This window comes from Erpetoichthys calabaricus, chromosome 3, assembly GCF_900747795.2.
Source record: "Erpetoichthys calabaricus chromosome 3, fErpCal1.3, whole genome shotgun sequence".
In the NCBI taxonomy this organism is placed as follows: domain Eukaryota; kingdom Metazoa; phylum Chordata; class Cladistia; order Polypteriformes; family Polypteridae; genus Erpetoichthys; species Erpetoichthys calabaricus.
The window spans coordinates 30,971,610-30,991,746 of record NC_041396.2 but is presented as its reverse complement, the minus strand read 5'-3'; the positions used below and the strand labels follow the sequence as shown (position 1 = coordinate 30,991,746).

At 37.3% G+C, this 20,137-nt stretch overlaps 1 protein-coding gene across 1 annotated transcript in view; it reads right to left on the bottom strand.

Annotated features, from left to right (window-relative positions):
* The window catches only part of kif21b (kinesin family member 21B), a 135,862-nt gene that overhangs the window by 34,631 nt on the left and 81,094 nt on the right, over positions 1-20,137 (bottom strand). The window contains exons 10-14 of the mRNA XM_028796546.2: positions 18,474-18,537; positions 8,598-8,807; positions 8,417-8,510; positions 8,064-8,175; positions 7,654-7,842 (exon numbers count right to left, since the gene is read on the bottom strand). Of these exons, the coding sequence (XP_028652379.1) occupies positions 7,654-7,842; positions 8,064-8,175; positions 8,417-8,510; positions 8,598-8,807; positions 18,474-18,537 (669 nt within the window). The remainder of the gene's footprint in view (positions 1-7,653; positions 7,843-8,063; positions 8,176-8,416; positions 8,511-8,597; positions 8,808-18,473; positions 18,538-20,137) is intronic.

Genomic DNA, 20,137 nt, shown 5'->3' with positions numbered 1-20,137 from the left:
ATGAGTATATGTTGCCACAAGATGGCACCCTAATCAAAAACAAAGTTACACCTTTTAAATGTGATGAAGGAAATACAAAAGTCAGTTAAAATTTTCTTTGAAAAATCATAAACAGCAGACAGGGTATGAGAAACAGAGAAAGAGAAAACAATAACTGGAATTTAGTGACAACTATGGGATTTTTACAGAACCAATCAAATAGTCTACTCATGTCAAATTTCCCCCTTGGGACAAATATCTATCTATCTATCTATCTATCTATCTATCTATCTATCTATCTATCTATCTACCACTGCTCTCAGCAAATAATGAAACTGTGACATCTTACAATATTATTTTCTGAATTTCTCCCTATGTTTCTGAAAAATGTAGCTAAGTTCAAGTACATACATACACACTTTGACCAACTTATTGCAATGTTTCACTGTGTGATGTCCCAAACCTTGTCATTGAGTTCCTGCATGGTATAATGCAATATTATGATGATACATAATATAAACAAAGTCTTTTTTACCAATGATATTGATTTACGATCTTGAGAATTTACATGAATTACCTTTATAAACAGGGGTGCACATAACTTTGTCAGTGAGTTACTCAAGTGAGTACCATCAGATGGAGTCTGGTACGCAATTCAATTCAAAGAACTTTATTGGCATGACCATAAACAGTTTTGCCAAAGAAATTGAAAAAATTGAAATAAAACAATTTCTATAACAGATTTAACAGTAAGGTAAAGAATTAGGGTAAAAAATAAATCCAGATACAACAACAATCTATATATATAAAATCCCTATATGCGTCCAGGTGTCCGTGTGTGGGTGTCTTCTGATGAAGTACGCATGTGCGGGGCACGGTGCGACGCGCGATATTACTGTCAGAGAAAGTTAGAGGCGTTTTACGGAAATACAACCCAGTATTACTGCGAGGGGAAATTAAAGGTACACAATACAGTGACACATATTACAGCCACATACAAGCCAATATTACTGTCAGAGGAGATTAAAGGCATATTACCAACGCGCACGCCTGTATTACCACCAGAGAAAATTAAAGGTATATTACGGACGTACAAGACAGTATCCTTCAATAAGGGCGCGCACAGGCATCCTTCAATAAGGGCGCGCACAAAAAGGGGAGCCTCAAAAGGGCGACCTCAATTGGGTGCAGCGAATAAAGATCTGCACTTTTGTTGCTCTTCACATATTCCAGAGCCATTTGAACTAAATTATCTACGAACGCCTTTATTCGCCACGCTCAATTGAGGTCACCCTTTTGAAGCTCGCCTTTTTGTGCGCGCCCTTATTGAATAGAGCCGTACAAGACAGTATTACTGTCACATAAAATTAAAGACACACAATACACGGCGGCAGCCCACGAAGAACAGTCAGCTCAGCAAGTAAACATCAACAAAAGAAAGGCTGAAAAAGAAAAATTCGACCAACAAAAAGAATGAGGTCGAAGTCCCTTGCCATTTAATATAGACTGTTCCTACTAATGTTTATGCACTACTGTTCTAGCACCCGTTATTGTAACGGGCTAAATGACTAATAATAAAATAAAAATATAGCAGCAGCTTAAAAAGAGGTAAGAATCAGAAATACCTGATCACTCTATACAGAGTAAGGTTTTAATAAGTGCAGCCTTCCTCACTGTCCTCCTCGCTGTCTACCTCACAGTCCTCTACTTCAGCTTCCTACATGGTAGATGATGATGCTGCAGATGCATCTCCCTCTCCTTGGTTAAGCCTCTGCTTAGCGTTCTCCATCTACAGGTCAACCTCTTGTTTTGGGTCATATGTCTCTGTGGTCTTCTTTGACTGGTGGATGTGCATTAGGGTCATGAGGCGAGCATGTGACAGATGTGATCTGTGCTTGTTTTTTATTATGCTAAGATTTGAGAACCCCCTCTCACAAGCTGCACTGCTCAAAGGCAGTGCAAAAGACAGTTTAACCAATTTGACAATGTTGGAGTAAAGATCTGGATTGCTTGTATTTATTATCTGGACCAAGTCATACACAGAGGGTGCTGCCAAATGTTTTCCTGTTTGCTTTAAGCGCATCCATTCTGTGACAGTTGTGTCTTTGTCAAGACTCAGTGTGGCTTCATAATTCTGAAGAATGGTATAAACTGTTGTGTTGCCAAAACAATGTAAATCTTGTATTTCCTGAGGCCAAGTTGAAGGATCAAATACTAAGAAATGATCACATGACTTCAGTGAGTCATATCTGATTCCAAACTCCTCAATTAACCCCCTGAGCAAGTTTATCTTGTCCCTGTCAGCATCAGCATTAGAAACAGTATATGCTCTGTAGTGGCCTTCAGCATCAAGCAAAAGTGTAAACTGTCCTATGGCCACCATGAGTTCATCCTTACATTCTCCAATGTTCAGCATTTCCTTCTGAAAAAACAATGGGGGTGGTCTTCAAAATCTTGCCAATGTCAAGCACGTTGCCCAGAAAACACTGAAATTGGTCTGTGCAGATATGCTGCAAGTCACTGTTATCACTCGTGGCTGGCAATAATCTTGATATTTTTAGCAGTGTGCCATGCCTCCATGTAGACCATCTGGTATTATGAAATTTACCTAATTTCACAAAGGAGATCCCGTTCTCTTCACACAACTTCTTAAGCACAGCCGTATTTTTTGCTCCACCTTTTTGTAAATAAAACTGCAGCAGCTTGACCACGGAGCGATTAAAGGTCTCACAGTACAGAACGTTGCGATCAGCTGATTTTCCTCAGTGTTCTAGTGTGTGTGTGTGTGCGGTGTACCGAATGTGCACAAGGGAGTCTCCTACTGCAGCCAGTTGCTGTAGTTTCGGAATAATGCTGTTGTATATACCGACATTAACACCAGCCCCGTCTGTGTACATGGCGACCAACTTTCTCTTCCAGTTGCCCAAGCTTGCTTCCTGGAAAAGTTTAACGAGTCCGTCTGTTACAGCCTGCGCAGATTGGTCAGCACCCAGTTCAATTAGGCCAAGGAACTCCGTGGTAAACTGCCCGATGTTCAGAGCCGGCCCTAGACAATTTCGGGCCCGAAGCAAACTGATACTGACCCCTGCAGCTAGGGGGTCCGGTGCAGAGCCCCTGCTGCCAAGCGATTTCCTGCATTCTGAGCTGCAGAAATGCATTTTCCCGGCATCTACAACCATCACTTTTTGACGATTTCTGTTTGACACTGACAACCGTAACCGTACAGAGCTGGCCCTAGACAATATCGGGCCGAACTGATACCGAGGGCGCAGTGGGCCCCCTCCAGCTGTGGGCCCGAAGCGGTCGCTTCATTCGCTTCGCCCTAAGGCCGGCTCTGCGATGTTGGACACAGACGCAATGAAAACGATCTCCTGCTCGGTTTTAATGATGTCTTCCGATCCATCAAAAATCAGTCCCCAAAATTCAGCAGACTCCAACTTTGCTTTCAACTCCACGCTGATAGTACGTGCGATGGTCTGCATTATCCGTGTGGCCTCCTCAAGTGAATGATACGCAGTTCCAACATTTACTCCTAGCCGCTCCAGTAAAGGAATATCTTCAGAATAGGAAGATAGGGGACAAGTATGTTTAGCTTTATGAAAGGCAAGGAGAAAAATATTACACAGAGCTTGCCATTCTTCTTCATTTATCTTCATTTACCTTTGTTCGCCATCTAGCTAGACGGTGAGTGGAAATTTCTTCCTGACTAGCTTGTTTATTAGAAACTAGACAAAGAGCCCGTTTTGACAACGTAAGATGAAACAGGCACGAGTTTGTGTCAGCAGTGTATGAAGAACAAATGATAAGTAATGAAGAAGTTGTTTTGTAATGATTGTAGTCCACTTTACTCATTACTGTACAGGCTTGTACTGTTAGTTGATGAATTTTTCAGGCCTATAGTATAATATTGAATGATGAATGTTCCAGTACAATATGGAATAGTAATAAGTATAAGTACCACAGACCTGATATAGGTGTATTAAATGAATGCGTAATTGAATCAGAATGCGTAATTAGGCCTTGAGCTGTAGTTGAAATCGCCTTTCAGGCCTCTAGAGCTTTAATCGAAGTTGCCTTTCTCTTCGAATTTTTGCGGCCGTAAATCCGCCGGCTGCTGCGATGTTGGGGTTGGATGTCAGTCAAAATTGCTTTTCTCTTTGAATTTTCGCGGCTGTAAATCCGCCGCCTGACGCAATGTTGGTCTCGTAAGGTTTTTCGGGCAGCTGCACAGAAGGCGACTGCGCATTCGGCTTCGGATGGTCGTGAGTGAGTGAGTGAGTGAGTGAGTGAGTGAGTGAGTGAGTGAGTGAGTGAGTGAGTGAGTGAGTGAGTGAGTGAGTGAGTGAGTGAGTGAGTGAGTGAGTGAGTGAGGAGGCTGGCGAATTATGTATTAAGATAGCTTGTACTACATTCATGTGCTCCTTGCTCTTTTCATGTTTGTCAAATAACAGATGATTGAAATTCTTTGAGCCTGTGTAAAAAGCATTTGTTTTGTCTACGATATGTGGATGCGAGCAGCACAACTTTCACCACATTTCAGTGCACTCATCATTATCTTCAAGCCACGGCACATCTTGGAGCCACTTTTCAGAAAAATCCCCTTTTTTCTGCTCTGGCTCGGCTTGTTGTTTCTTTGCAGGTGGTGAAACGCCAAAGTAGCTGCTTAATGTCTGTTGTTTTTTAGACATTGGCAACAGAAGATAATCAAAACCAAAAAAAAAAAAACAACGTATACTAGCAACATGAGGTGCCCATGCCCTCTCTGACCGTCTGGTACGCACCGGTGCCGTAGGGACACAGATGACTTTACGCATTTACAATTTTTGTTGTGCATGCGTACCACTTATGTGCAACCCTGTTTATAAACACTATTAATTAGAAGTGATTTAAGAGCCAGACTGGGTGGTTGTTACTTTCTTTCAGAAATCACAAAATGGAAGGAAATCTTGGTTGTTAATGTTAACATCCCTACACCAATTTAATCCAAAGCAGGAAAGAACTAACCCAAGGCAGGGAAACAATCTAACTCTTTTATTAATATAGTGGCCTCCTAAGTTAAATGTCTTATGTATAGCTAAAATGGGTAAACCTTTTAATCCAACCTAGCTACAAATTATGCAGAAGTAGTCTTGGGTGATTTTAATTCCAGTACTTAAACAGATGCAGAAGTAGACACCTATGGCAAACATTTTACACCACTGATTAAAATGATAGGATTTTGAGGAATTGTAAAAGGTCCAACACATTATCAAAGCTGGTACATCTAATTATACCCATGGCTTTGGCAATTTAAAATAATTACATTAACTTATTTAATAAATTAAAACAAGAACAAGGCAAATTCTAGATTACAATACATTAAATACGCAAGTTAATTTTGTGAGGAAACTCAGAGACAAAATAAGGATCACATTGACAGTGGAATATACAGTAATCTATCTATAAAAACATTTAGAAACAGCAGCTCCTCTTAAGAAAGTAGTTAGAGCAAAAATAACTTGATTATTGTTTAACAAAAACTCAAATATTCTTCACTCAAAATCCAAAAAATACAATGTAAATGTATAAGAACTAAACTTCGGATTCAGCAACTAAAAGTGTTAAAAAATATAGAAAAGGCTTTTTTTATTTGGTCTGCTACTAAAATGGTTTCAAAATAATAGAAGAAAAATAACCCTTGAACTCCATGCATCTATTTTGACAACTAAGAAATCTGAACCCATTAAAACTTATCTTAGGGTATAGATTTAATTTTTTTTAAATCTACTCAAATAAATTGTACTGCAGAGCTAAACTATATAATTACTAACACAGAGGCAACCTTAATAATTTTAACTGCTAAATGAGCAGCCAGTTTTACAAATTATCCCTTATTGTTATTTATTAATAATATTATTTATTATTATTTATTTTACAAATTATTCATTTTAGAAACAAATCACCTGTTTCTTAAACTTCATTCCTATCAAATTACATTCTTACTGTTTTTGTAGCACCAATTCATAATGTAATTAATACATATAAACTGATAGGCAATGTTTCTAGGACTCTCTTACTAATTACTTCTCTCTGATTGTAATGGGGCAATTTGTAATTTTTAAGTTTGCACAATTATAAATAAGTATAACATCCTTTATTACTGTTATACTGATGATAATAATAAAAATACTGCTGCTCATTTTAGCTGTCTTGAGGATATCAAATGTATCAAACTTTTTTCAACGAATCAAATGAAAAACAGAGATTATTATTTTTGGCCTTACATCCTCTAATAATAATATCAACAGAAGTCTTGGTCCACTAGCTCCAAACAGCAGCTCTTACATTAGAAGCCTTGGTATTATCTTTGACTCAGGTTTCAAACTTCATAAACAGAAAAATACTTTGGTCAAAAGCAGCCTTTTTCAGCTCAGGGTTATCAATAAAGTCAAACCATTTCTGCTTTTTAATGGTCTACAAAAGCTTATTCAGGTTTTTATTTCATCCAGATTAGACTACTGTAATTACATCTATACTGGTGTTTGCAACTCATCTCTGTCCAAACTACAACTAATTCAAAATGATGCCGCCAGTTAAAATCCACCATTGAAGAGAAGCTAAGATTTTATAACTTGTGTTTGAAGCATTACATGGGTCTTCTCAAGTCTATCTGCTCTGTCCATACTCATCCACCAGGCCTCTCAGGTCCTCTAATTATAGTAACAATAAGAGCAGCTCACTACTCAAAACGTTATTTCTGGGGAAACAACCAGAATCGAACCCGCAACTTCTTGATTATGAGTCAGGAGTTCTTACTGCTGTAACACCAAATAGGTTGTGTCAACGATATACACTAATCCGATGTCTTTTTCTTCGGTTATATTCTTGAATAAAAGCGCACTTGTTTTGTTATGCGTGTACCTTTTGTGAAAGTGTTTATTTGATATTTGGACTTCGGTCTTCACACATTATACACTTCATGTCTAATGAAAAAAGTTTGTGTGCTAGGTACGTATGTGTTCAACATTTCTTGCATTTCCTGTCATCTTACACTTACATAGATCATTGTGGACACGGAACACACATGAAATGCATGTGTTCCAAATAACGATATATTATTTACCCTATACAACTCTAGGCACATCACACTGAGGAAGGCTTGAGGTGGGAGAGCTTTTTGCCCGAGTTGAGCTCCATCGGTCGGGGATGGGACGCCAGTCTGCTTGCTGCTTGTGCTGATCAACACATTTACAAAACAAAAGACGCTGATGATAGAGGTGCAAAGGGATTATGGTGGGCCGAGATTACAAGTTTTTTCGTAGGCTTCAGGGATTCTAGTGTTAAAGTATTACTTGTAAATCTGGGTTGAGCTAACATACAACAACAGGCAATAATTAAAGGCAACAGAATGAACTGAGTGCTCTTGATGTGGACATGGTAGATACTAATTCACTTTCCCATAATTACCTAAAATGAAGTATCCTGAGATCTAGCTGTCCATAGACTAGGTTAGGTAAAACACATAAACTGCAAGCTGCACTTAATCAGATACATGTTTAGTGAGTAAACATTTTAATTCTTTGGAAAATGTTATTCTTTTGTCTTTAGATGTTTTGAGTGATGGCTCCAAAATCAGTTTCATTACTAGATGTCTACAGCAAAAATAACTGCCTGCTCCCATTTTACATGTCTTACTGAGGTTCTGCAGGACCCGGTCTCGCTCCAGCTGTGTGTCCCGAATCTTATTCTGTAGAAGAATAAGCTTTTCCTCGTATTGCAGCTTCAAGGTATGTAATCTTTTTTGACTGTTCTCCAGCTCATCAATCAGCTTCTGTTTAATTTCAATCTCACAGGTCAGCTCTGCCAGGTCAGCTTGGAAATTTGCTGAGAACATAGAAAAATCCAGTAAATTGAAAATGAAACTGAAGTCAAGGTAAAAGACTCAAATATGTCAGACCCTGAGTATATGTAGAGGCTGCCAATCGGCTTCAGCAGCTTCTAAAAGTAGACTTTTTATTCTGCATACTGTACTTTCTGAAGTACATTGTTAAAGACACAAGTATAGAGACAAGACACAATAAATTAATTTAAAACATTTTGATAACCTTTCACTTCAGAATCTGAATCTGTATCCTCTTGACTTTCCTCACTCTCAGATTCTTCATCCTCTTGTGCCTCTTCCTCATCCTCACAGCCACTTTCTTCTGGTTCGTCTTCCTACAGCATTGATAAAACAAACTGTAACTCACTTTGATTCATAGTACCAGTGTAGCATTTTAAAGATTGTTCCCATTGACCTCAAGGTTCTAAAGATATCTTGTTGTCTTTGCTATTCATCCATTTCTCTCACTATTTTAATTTAGTATTTAAAATTTCTTCTCTGTCATTCTAACTTCTTGGCTATTCTCTACACTTTCAAGTTCACATATAATTTCTCCATTTATTTATTAACTTTTACCTCTTCAGCTTCATGTTCATCCTGATCATCTGAATCCACCTCTCCATTTTCATTATGCAGTTTAACTCTCTTTTTGAAACCTTCTTTTTCTGGGCTGTAAGATACACAAAAGGTACAATCATAACTTAACTGCCACATGTAGGATTTATATCTTTTTGATTATACATCTCATATAACTAACCTTTGCCTACTTTGCTTGTGCTCCACTCGTTTTAGCTTTTCAATATGCTGTTTGGCACGCTTTATAATCTCAGTAGCCTCTGTTTCTGTGTATGGTACAGGAGTCCCTGGTATCACAGAGTGTCCAGTAGAGTAGGAGGAGCGTGAAGACAGCCGAGAGACTGTGCGGCGCAGAGATTCATTCATTGCTTCACTCTCCAGCAATTTGCTCCTATGGCAAAAAGACACATTAGTTCAGCTTGAATTGACTCCAGATTAGTGGACCAGCTTTGTAGCAATAACAGATGCCCTGCTGAACTATTATTCCAGTTGTCTAAGATTGATCTGCATGGTTGTTTGAAGTAGAGGACTGCATCCCCAGCCTGAGGTTTTGCAGCGAGGAACTAAATTACAGAGTTCTGAGTGAACAGGGGTAGTTAAAATTTATTAATGAGTATAGATGAATCTCTGAGAAGATTGTCTTCTGCATAAATAAAAAAAAAACTATATAGCTATTTTACTATAATAATTTACCATTAATGTTCTAATCAATACTGTTTCACTGTAAAAACACATACAGTTGGAAAAAACACATGTCTCTAACGCAGTAATGTTTGTTTTTTAATTGATTTTTCTAATTTCAGATGAATTATTACAGGCATTATGTGTAGCAGCTTGTAAAGGTAAGCGTATGATAGAGATTTCTGGTTGGAGCTTTTTATTTCTCTTTATAGGTTCTGCAGTTTTAAGTACACTAATGCACAACGTGTTTCATCAGTGGGTCACAGCCATATTTCAGAGTTGTTTGTGCACATTGCAATAAACCCCCATGTCAATCAAAAGCAATAATGATATTTTTAAATTCCCAAGGGTATCTTATTTCAAATAATTCATAAGTTTCCATGTTGTCTGTTCACTTCCATTAGTAAAATATGCAATTTGCACACATATATGCTAAGGTGAACAGCACATAATAGCTGAGTTAATCTGCTTTTATCAAAGATTCCACCTGCGTCAAGCCACATGCTGTGAAAAGCTCATAACCACTGGATAGTTGAGGTTCAGAGCATTCCAAATGATGTATAATTGTCTCTTGTGAAAAGTGCATGGAGATTGTTTGATTAATGTGCAATAAGACTTTAAGCTTGTAATAGGGAAATGTCTTCTACAAAAAAAGAAAAATGAGAAAGAAAACATACAGTTAAGTCCTAGAAAAGTGACAGAATGCTAGTAATAGAGAAGATGAAGATTTTGAGTCTGATTCTGATCACAGTTTTGACTCTATTCAGAGTAACTTGATTTGTAAGCACTAAAGTTATTACAGACAGACAGACAGACAGACAGACAGACAGACAGACAGACAGACAGACAGACAGACAGACAGACAGATAGATAGATAGATAGATAGATAGATAGATAGATAGATAGATAGATAGATAGATAGATAGATAGATAGATAGATAGATAGATCTGAAATTGTTTCAAGGACTGGTATGAAAAATAATTCTGAAAGTAAAGGATTGAATGAGTAATTATACATACATAGTTAAAAATTGTTTACTTGTTGCTTCAGAGGGAGTGTATGAGTTTGTGCGTTTGTAATATTTTTTTTTTTTCTTTTTCTAAAAAATACATAGAAATATAACTGCAACTGTAGTACTTGTTTTGAGATATTGTGTTTCCAAAAAAAAAGATTTTTAAGTAACACAATTTTATTCAAAAATGTACTAAAAACTAAAAAAAAAGATTTTGTTGGTCATATGTGACTAAAAATAAAATCATGGGGCACCCATAAAAGAATTAATTGAATTCAATTAAAATGCAAAAACTTGTTGAAGTTTATGACACGTCATATTAAAGTTGATTGAAGTACTGAAGGAAGGATAATGGTTATAACTGGAGAAGTTTTCAAATTGTAAGAGTTTTTTTTTTTAATAATTTAAGGAATTGATGCATTTTAATTGAATTAAATTCATTCTTTATGAGCGGCCCAGGATTTTATTTTCAGTAATACATGACTAACAAAATCTTAGTACAAGAAAAAAAATTTATTTTTTACTTTTAAGTGCATTTTTGAATAAAATTGTGTCACTTAAAGATTCTTTTTTTACATGTTTTTTAGCCAACCTAATATCACAAAGTCCTTGTCATGTTACAAAAATGTTCACTTGGGTGGGAAGATGATTTGGAAGAAATTACATTAGCGACAGTGTGGAATTGAACCTATTATCTTAAAGTAAAACATAACATTCATTCATGTTCATTTGTCATTTCAGAAAATCCTAACCACAGTGAAACCTTACACATGTGAAGGACTGGAAATGTATGTTTGTCAATTGGAGAATTGAACCTTCAATCTCTCTTTGAAAAGCTCCACTCTTTATCCACTAAGCCAATATCGTGAAATCACTGAAAGGAGTATTTTGGCAAATTTATTTATAAATGATGAAAAAAAGATAGAATAAAAAAAAAAAAAAGATTTGCTTGTGTACATTCAACCATTTGATTGAATGTCCAACATGCTAACCACTTGACCAGTGGTGCTTAACTGTTAAATTGAAATAATTTCACAAAACTTCAATATCAATTAATCAAAATGATTTTTTAAAATTAATTTGTCTACATTTGTCTTGAACCTTCGCCTGTTTGATCAAAAGTCCAACACGCTAACCACTTGACCAACACTGGTAATTTTCATACATACATATATATATATATATATATATATATATATATATATATATATATATATATATATATATATATATATATATATACAGTACTGTGCAAAAGTTTTAGGCAGGTGTGAAAAAATGCTGTAAACAAAGAATGGTTTCAGAAATATAAATAATGATTGTTTATTGTTATCAATTTACAAAATGCAAAGTGAGCGAACAAAAGAAAAATCTTAATCAAATCAATATTTGGTGTTACTACCTTTTGTCTTCAAACCAGCATCAATTCTTATAGGTACACTTGCACAAAGTCAGGGATTTTGTAGGATTATAGTCAGGTGTATGATTAACCAGGTACTAATGATCATCAATGTCACACGTAGGTTGAAACACAGTCATTAACTGAACCAGAAACTGCTGTGTAGGAGGCTTAAAACTGGGTGAGGAACAGCCAAACTCTGCTACCAAGGTGAGGTTGTGGAAGACAGTTTCATGTCATGGCAAGACTGAGCACAGCAACAAGACACAAGGTAGTTATACTGCATCAACAGGGTCTCTCCCAGACAAAGATTTCAAAGCAGACTGGGGTGTGCTGTTCAAGCTCTTTTGAATAAGCACAAAGAAACAGGGCAATGTTGAGGATCGTAGACGCAGTGGTTGGCCAAGGAAACTTAGTGCGGCAGATGAAAGACACATCAAGCTTATTACCCTTCGAAATCGGAAGATGTCCAGCAGTGCCATCAGCTCAGAACTGGCAGAAACCAGTGGGACCCAGGTACACCCATCTACTGTCCGGAGAAGTCTGGCCAGAAGTGGTCTTCATGGAAGAGTTGCAGCCAAAAAGCCATACCTCCGACGTGGAAACAAGGCCAAGCGACTCAAGTATGCACGAAAACATAAGAACTGGGGTGCAGAAAAATGGCAGCAGGTGCTGTGGACTGATGAGCCAAAATTTGAAATATTTGGCTGTAGCAGAAGGCACGTTATTCGTGGAAGGGCTGGAGAGCGGTACAATGAGTGTCTGCAGGCAACAGTGAAGCATGGTGGAGGTTCCTTGAACGTTTGGGGCTGCATTTCTGCAAATGGAGTTGGAGATTTGGTCAGGATTAATGGTGTTCTCAATGCTGAGAAATACAGGCAGATACTTATCCATCCTGTCGATTTAGTATGTGCATATATCAAAGATAGTGCGTCCTTTCTTCTGACGGCGTTGCGATGTTCCTGTACACGTGTTGAGATTTTTTTTGACGTTTGTCCTATGTATACAGCTGAGCAAGAATACTCAGTTTATAGTATTCCATGCAATTCTTGCTCAGCTGTATACATACGACAAACGTCAAAGAAAAATCTCAACATGTGTACAGGAACATCGCAACGCCGTCAGAAGAAAGGATGCACTATCTTTGATATATGCACATACTAAATCGACAGGACACACATTCAACTGGGACAACGTAAAAGTAAAATTTAAGGCCAGTACAAAAAGCGCCAGAGAGTTGGCCGAGTCTTGGCTATCAGATGAAAACGCCATCAACAGACACTTGGACATAAACACAGCATATGCCAACTTAAGAAGGACATATACACATTAATTAAACTATACAACCCCCCCCCCCCTTGATCATACTGACTTAGTCACCTCCACCCCCCCCATCCCCCCCCCACCATACTGAATGTGTTGCTATATATTGCCTTTGATTCTTGTAAGTCTAAGCATTATCCTCTGATGAAGACCCCTGATAGGGGTTGAAAGCTCAGGAATAAAACTATTTTATGATACGTGATTCGTTTTTTCTCCCTTTGTGGATCTCCAACTGCAAATATATATATATATATATATATATATATATACATATTAATAAAAGGCAAAGCCCTCACTGACTCACTGACTGACTGACTGACTGACTGATTGACTGACTGACTGACTGACTCACTCATCACTAATTCTCGAACTTCCCGTGTAGGTGGAAGGCTGAAATTTGGCAGGCTCATTCCTTACAGCTTACTTACAAAAGTTAGGCAGGTTTCATTTCGAAATTCTACGCGTAATGGTCATAACTGGAACATATTTTTTGTCCATACACTGTAATGGAGGAGGCGGAGTCACGTATCGCGTCATCATGCCTCCTACGTAATCACGTGAACTAAAAACAAGGAAGAGATTTACAGCACGAGTCAAACGCGGGAACGAAGGTAAATGACGTTAATTTTTGACTGTCTTTTAATACTGTGTAAGCATACATATTAACACATGTGCAATTAAACGTGTGCATTTACGGGGTGATTTCTCAGGCTTAAAAGCTCGCCTTTTACTAAAAAGGTAAATGCAAAACTATTTTCAATCAGTTTAATGAAACACTCCCGTTAAGGATTGCAATAACATATTCGCGAGATAAAAGAACGAAGTAGGGGGAAATGACGGAAGAGCCGCAAACAGCGAAGAGCAAAAAATTAATTAAACAATTGAGAAGGGAGCGAGTTAAGCATACAAGCATGTTCATAAGGGAAACAAAGCACGGTGTAAAACGTAAGTTTAAATTAATTTTATAGAAACGCTCCCGCGGCGGATTGCAATAACATATTCGCGAGATAAAAGTTTAATGAGAAGACACGAGGTATAAACGAACCACACGCCGTGGCGCAACATTAGGGGCAACAGTTTCAACCATTCTATGATCTGCTTCTCGCAACTGAAAGACGGCACATGGCGGATGTTAGCCGACTTGCTGACCGCAACATTAGGGGCTTCAACTCTGGCGCTGACGCCACATCTCAGTGCCAACACTTTGCAGACTCTACTTAAAAGACACGCCCTCCTCACTGGACAGTTAAAAAGACCAATCAAACTAACGATGACATCAAGTATTACCCAATCAAAAGTAGGAAAGGAGGCATCTTCATAAAATGCGTGTGGGATGATTTGCATGAGACGCTGCTTTAAAAAAAATGATAAAAAAAATACGGGACAAATCCCGTCCAGTATTGATTCAAAACGGGACGCGCAATTTCATTCTCAAATGCGGCACGATTCCGTATTTTAAAGGATGGGTGGCAACCCTACAGTGCCAGGTAACCACCCATACAATCAGATTGTGATTCAGACTAGGAATGCAATGAATGTAATTACCCCGATCTACATACAAGGCGAAAGTCTTGCAACATTCAAAGATGATGGTTTGGGATAAGTACACCATACAACATAAAAGAGCTTATGAAGCCTTGAACCGAAAAAAGCAACATCTCAGAGATCGTAAAAAAAAAAAAAGGAGGTAATGTCGTTTTACTCGCTGTAGATTTTAGTCAAACATTACCAGTTATTCCACGAGGGAGACCAGCAGATGAACTCAACGCGTGTTTAAAATCCATGCTTCTCCCACGCTCGGTTATATGTCGCGTGTTCTCGGGTAGGTACACCAAAAAATGTATACATTTAAGCATGTAATGGGCAAACAAAAAATGAGGTATACCTGAAGGCACTGCAGTAGTACTTAATCTAACTTTACTTCTTAAATGTTAATGTTTTACTGTTTAATAATTTATACGCTTCTTATATGTTGTTCAAATTCTTTTATCAAAATACCAGTGACAGCGCAATGCACGATAACATGGAGTGAATACACCATACGCATCCGCCCACGGCCGCCCTGGTGTGCGCAGATAGGAGTTGATTGTACAATAAAATAAAATAAACATAAAAAGAGTAATACAATCATCACCCATAAAGCGGATAGCAGACGTGACGTACTATATGTGTACCAGATTTCAAGTCAATAGGTGAAACGGTTTGCGAGCTACAGGTGATTTAAAATCCTGGACAGACACACAAATTGCCACGGTAGCAAATTACAGAAGAAGATTTTACTGTTTAATAATTTATATTTATATGAAATGTGCTTCTTATATATTACTTCATGTTAATGTTTATATTGATTTCTATGTTATTGAAACTGCATGTATGTGTGTATATGTATGTATATATATATATATATATATATATATATATATATATACTAGCAAAATACCCGCGCTTCGCAGCAGAGAAGTACTGTGTTAAAGAGGTTATGAAAAAAAAAGGAAACATTTTAAAAATAACGTAACATGATTGTCAATGTAATTGTGTTGTCATTGTTATAAGTGTTGCTGTCTTTTATATATATATATATATATATATTATATATATAATATACACACACACATAAACATTTATATACATATACATATATATACATATCTACATATACACATATCTACATATATATACACACATACATAAACACACACATAAGACTTATTGACTGAAACGGGCTTTCACGAAAAAAGTTAGGGCTTTGCTACAGGATACACCCTCCACAAGTTAACCAAGTAAAAATAAAATATATATTTCTGTTTTATTTAAACCTTTTAAGTTCATATGCATAACCCCATTTGGCTGTTTAATTTTTTTTTTTCTTTCTTCAGTAATATTTAATCTCCTTAAAGAAAAAGAACATATCCATTTTACTTTTTTTGTATCTCTGTAGTAATATTTTAGTGTAAAAGAATAACCAGTATTTAAACCTTTTATTTTACTTTATACATTTATTTTATACAATGTTGAAAAATTAATAAGAAAGCTACATATTTTGGCAGCTGCTGCTTTCATTTTCAATGAAATGAAAAAAGCTCTCCAAGAGAAAACGTCAATGAAGAAGAAACAGTTTGCACTATCTAAAAAGGAGAAACCCTCATTTATAAAAGTTTGCTGCAGATGACTTAACTGAAAATAAATGAATAGTTCCTATGTGTATAATACATATTTATCTATTTCACTTATGCCTTTATTCCACCAACTTACAACATCTGAAGTACAATTTGTTACATTACTTTTGTTTTTTGCAGCACAGGCAGGTGAAGTGACTTCCTCAGGGTCACACAGTGGTGTCAGTACCAGGATTTGAACTGACAAGCTCCGGGTTTGCTGAAATATTACTGAAGAAAGAAAAAAAACGAAAACGGGCAAATAGGGCTCTGCATACAAATGTCCATCCATCCATTATCCAACCTGCCATATCCTAAATATAGGAGCCAATAAGTAGATATGTATATATACAGTATATATATATATATATATATATATATGTGAATGTATGTATGTATATATCTATGTCTATATATATATATATATATGTAGATATGTAAATTTGTATATGTATATATATGTTTATGTGGATGTGTATATACGTATGTATATGTAGATAAGTGTATATGTAGATATGTATATATATATGTATATGTATATATATATGTTTATGTGTGTGTGTGTGCATATTATATATATAAAAGACAGCAACACTCATAGCAATGACAACACAATTACATTGACAATCATGTTACGTTATTTTTAAAATGTTTCCTTTTCTTTTTCATAACCTCTTTAACACACTACTTCTCCGCTGCGAAGCGCGGGTATTTTGCTATTTATCTCTTTATATAAAGGAGAGTTGGGATCCGAGAGACTGTGTTTGTGTGTTTGTGGAGGGATTGAGAGTTAAGGCAGGTGTTGGAGTCACGTGATCATCTCCCCTCCCATTCACCTCATTTCATTCAATTCATTTCGCTCGAGCTGAGCTCCGCAGTTGTCGCGGTCTTGCTGTTCTTGATTTGCTTTTCACATGGCCAAGTATACGTTGCATGCTCAAGAGTAAGCTCAGCGCACAACTTGGTCATATTACAACCGGAGGGGCGAACTGACAACATGGTATACAAAGAGATCCTTAACAAATAATTATTGGTATAATTTCCCTCAGTTTATTATATAAAATTTTAAAGCAGTACTTCGCCGCTGCGAAGCGCGGGTATTTTCCTCTATATATATGTGTGTGAATGTATGTATGTATATATGTATGTCTATATTTATATCTATATATATATATATATGTAGATATGTAAATTTGTATATGTGTATGTATATATATATATATATATATATATATATGTATATGTGTATATATATATATATATATATATATATATATATATATATATATATATATATATATATATATATATATATATATATATATATAATGTATATATATGTATATATGTATATGTGGATGTGTATATGTATATATATGTATATGTAGATATGTGTATATGTAGATATGTATATATATGTATATATGTTTATGTATATATATGGTTACATAATCTCTTTAACACACTACTTCTCCGCTGCAAAGCGCGGGTATTTTGCTATATATATATATAAAAGACAGCAACACTTATAACAATGACAACACAATTACATTGACAATCATGTTACGTTATTTTTAAAATGTTTCCTTTTTTTTTCATAACCTCTTTAACACACTACTTCTCCGCTGCGAAGCGTGGGTATTTTGCTAGTATATATATATATATATATATGTGTGTTGGCTAACAGAACTGTATATATGTATATTCACTAAAAGTATAATATAAGGCAATGATAAATTTAAATTTGATGTAATTAGCGTACAGATCCCATGTCAAAATGATGAAATATTGCATTGTCACCAGAGAACAGCCTGCATGCACAGTTTGAAGAGAATTGGTTCAGTAAATGTGGGTAAAAATTGATTGTAAAATTTGACCCAGACAGAGAGGGCAAGATTGATTCCAGGGTCATGCAACATACAATGTTGTGGTTATACTGTAAAATCATTTTTTTTTGTTAAAGAAATTACTAAAGCAACATATTTTTTGTGTTTCATTTAGTTGATATTGGACAAAAACATAAATATTTTCTTTTAAAAAATTGAAACATCATAATCACTACTCTTTAGCCATTTGCAGCTCCTTTGTTATATATGCAGATTAATAGGTCATTTTTGGTCATGTGATTTTGGCTCAATAATGCCAAAAACCCTTTAGTGCATAAAAAGGTTAAAGGGAAAATGTGGTCAGAAGCAGGATAGAACTTTTGCAGGAGAGGGTAAATGAAGGTAGAATAGAATAGAACTTTGTTAGGAGTCCCCAGGAACACAAAAAAAAAACTTTGTTGGGAGACAACAGAAACAGGATATAAAAATTAGTGCCTTGCAGACCTCTGCTTTTGAATGTCTCCTGGTGATATTTTTGTTCAGGGTGACGTTTTAGGTTTTCACTTGAGTTAAGTTAGCTATGTTATTATGAAGGTTTAACCTGAAAGATCACACTTCTGTGCATGCACAAGGAATAAAATTAGTATCACAAAACTATACCGGATGTCTTCAATTTCATGAATGTAGTTCTGGACAAGAAGACCAATCTCCTCATTTCCATCTCCTGAAATAAAAATGAGAAAATATGGCTTTACATGTATAAAATGGACAAAATTTAAGGTAGCTAATAAACTCAAGAAATTAACAAAAATAAGAGAAATAAAGGAGGAGCAAAATAATCATAAACCTTTACAGCATATGGGTATGACGTTAAACGGCATCCAGCCCTGCAAGTGGTCCTCCAACTTGCGGGGAAATCATGGGGGTTGTTGGCAGGATTGGCACTCCAGCCACCGTAAAAAAACCTCACACAGCTCCGAGACAACAAAAAAGACTCCTTTTTGCTCTCTGCGGGAGTAGCTCTGCTGCAGTCGCCCATAGGAAGGCTGCTCGCATCACGAAGGGGATGGGGGAAAGCCCTCGGGAGCCCCATCCTCGGAAGAGTGGAAACCGTTGGAGAGTCAATGGGGTCAGGTCTGTTGGGGATCAGAACTAGTGTGGTGCTGAGGCGTCGCCCGCTGCACGGCAGCACTCGGGTCCCAATTTGAGGCAGCCCATACGGGTAGGCACATAGATAGTCTTGTCTCTCCGGCAAGATGATCATCTTCCTCTGGTGTCGGAGGAGCTGCGTAAACTCTGCATTTCAGTGGCGGCACTCTCCAAGGTGTGGAGACCGGGGACTGGCCAGGTCTCTGTGGGTGGATATACCTTTTATTGGTCTGGTCGCTCTGATGGCTGTCATACTCAGGAAGTAGCTGTTGCTGTAGCGCATTGGCTTCTTCCGATGGTGTCCAATATCACTCCTTTCAACAAGCATATTAGAGACTCAGATGAGGTGAGTGAGTGACGTCTCGGCGAGGGAGAAATCTTATTTGCAGCTTCGCTCTGTGGTTGATGGGTGCCCACGAGGTGACACTCCTCTGGTCATGGGTGACTTCAATGCAGCTACTGGCACCGACAGGGCTGGCTATGAGGATTGTCTTGGTCCCCATGTGTCTGGTGACTGTGGTGAAAGTGGCTCCATATTCCTTGACTCTGCAAAAGGTCAGGGGCTGCAAATCGCTGGATCCTGGTTCCAGCGCCCAGAACCGCATCGTTGGACTTTGTACTTCAATACTGCTGGTGCGGTGAAGGAGATCGATCGATCACATCCTCGTAGGTGACGCTGGAGGCTCTTGCAAAACTGCAGGGTCTACAGAAGTGCCCAGTTTGTGAATTCTGACCACAGACTTGTTGTTGCTATTATTAGGATTCAGCTTAGGTCCAGCAGGTTACCACCTACTAGGAAAATTAGCCTGGACTTGGCCAAACTCCAAGACCAGGCTGTTTCTAAGGGCTCATTTATACTTCACGCTCAGAACGCGTACGCGCCTGAATCATGGCCGCCATGCGTTCTGAGTGTTCATTTGATGCGTCCTCTCAGCAGGTCCTCAGAAATTAACGCGACGCATGCGCGAGTTGCAGTACCAGCAAAAAGTCGGGGAGCGCAGTGTGCTAAAAGTTGGAATGTGACGTCAGACTCTCTGTTTACTATCTACATGTGCAAGAAAGCCGCTTTGTGGATCCTACGAGATCGGTGTGCGCGCTTTGATATTTGATAAATGGTTCGATGTGGTGAAGCAAAATGCCGACATACAAATGTATTCGTGGTGCTTTTATATTCA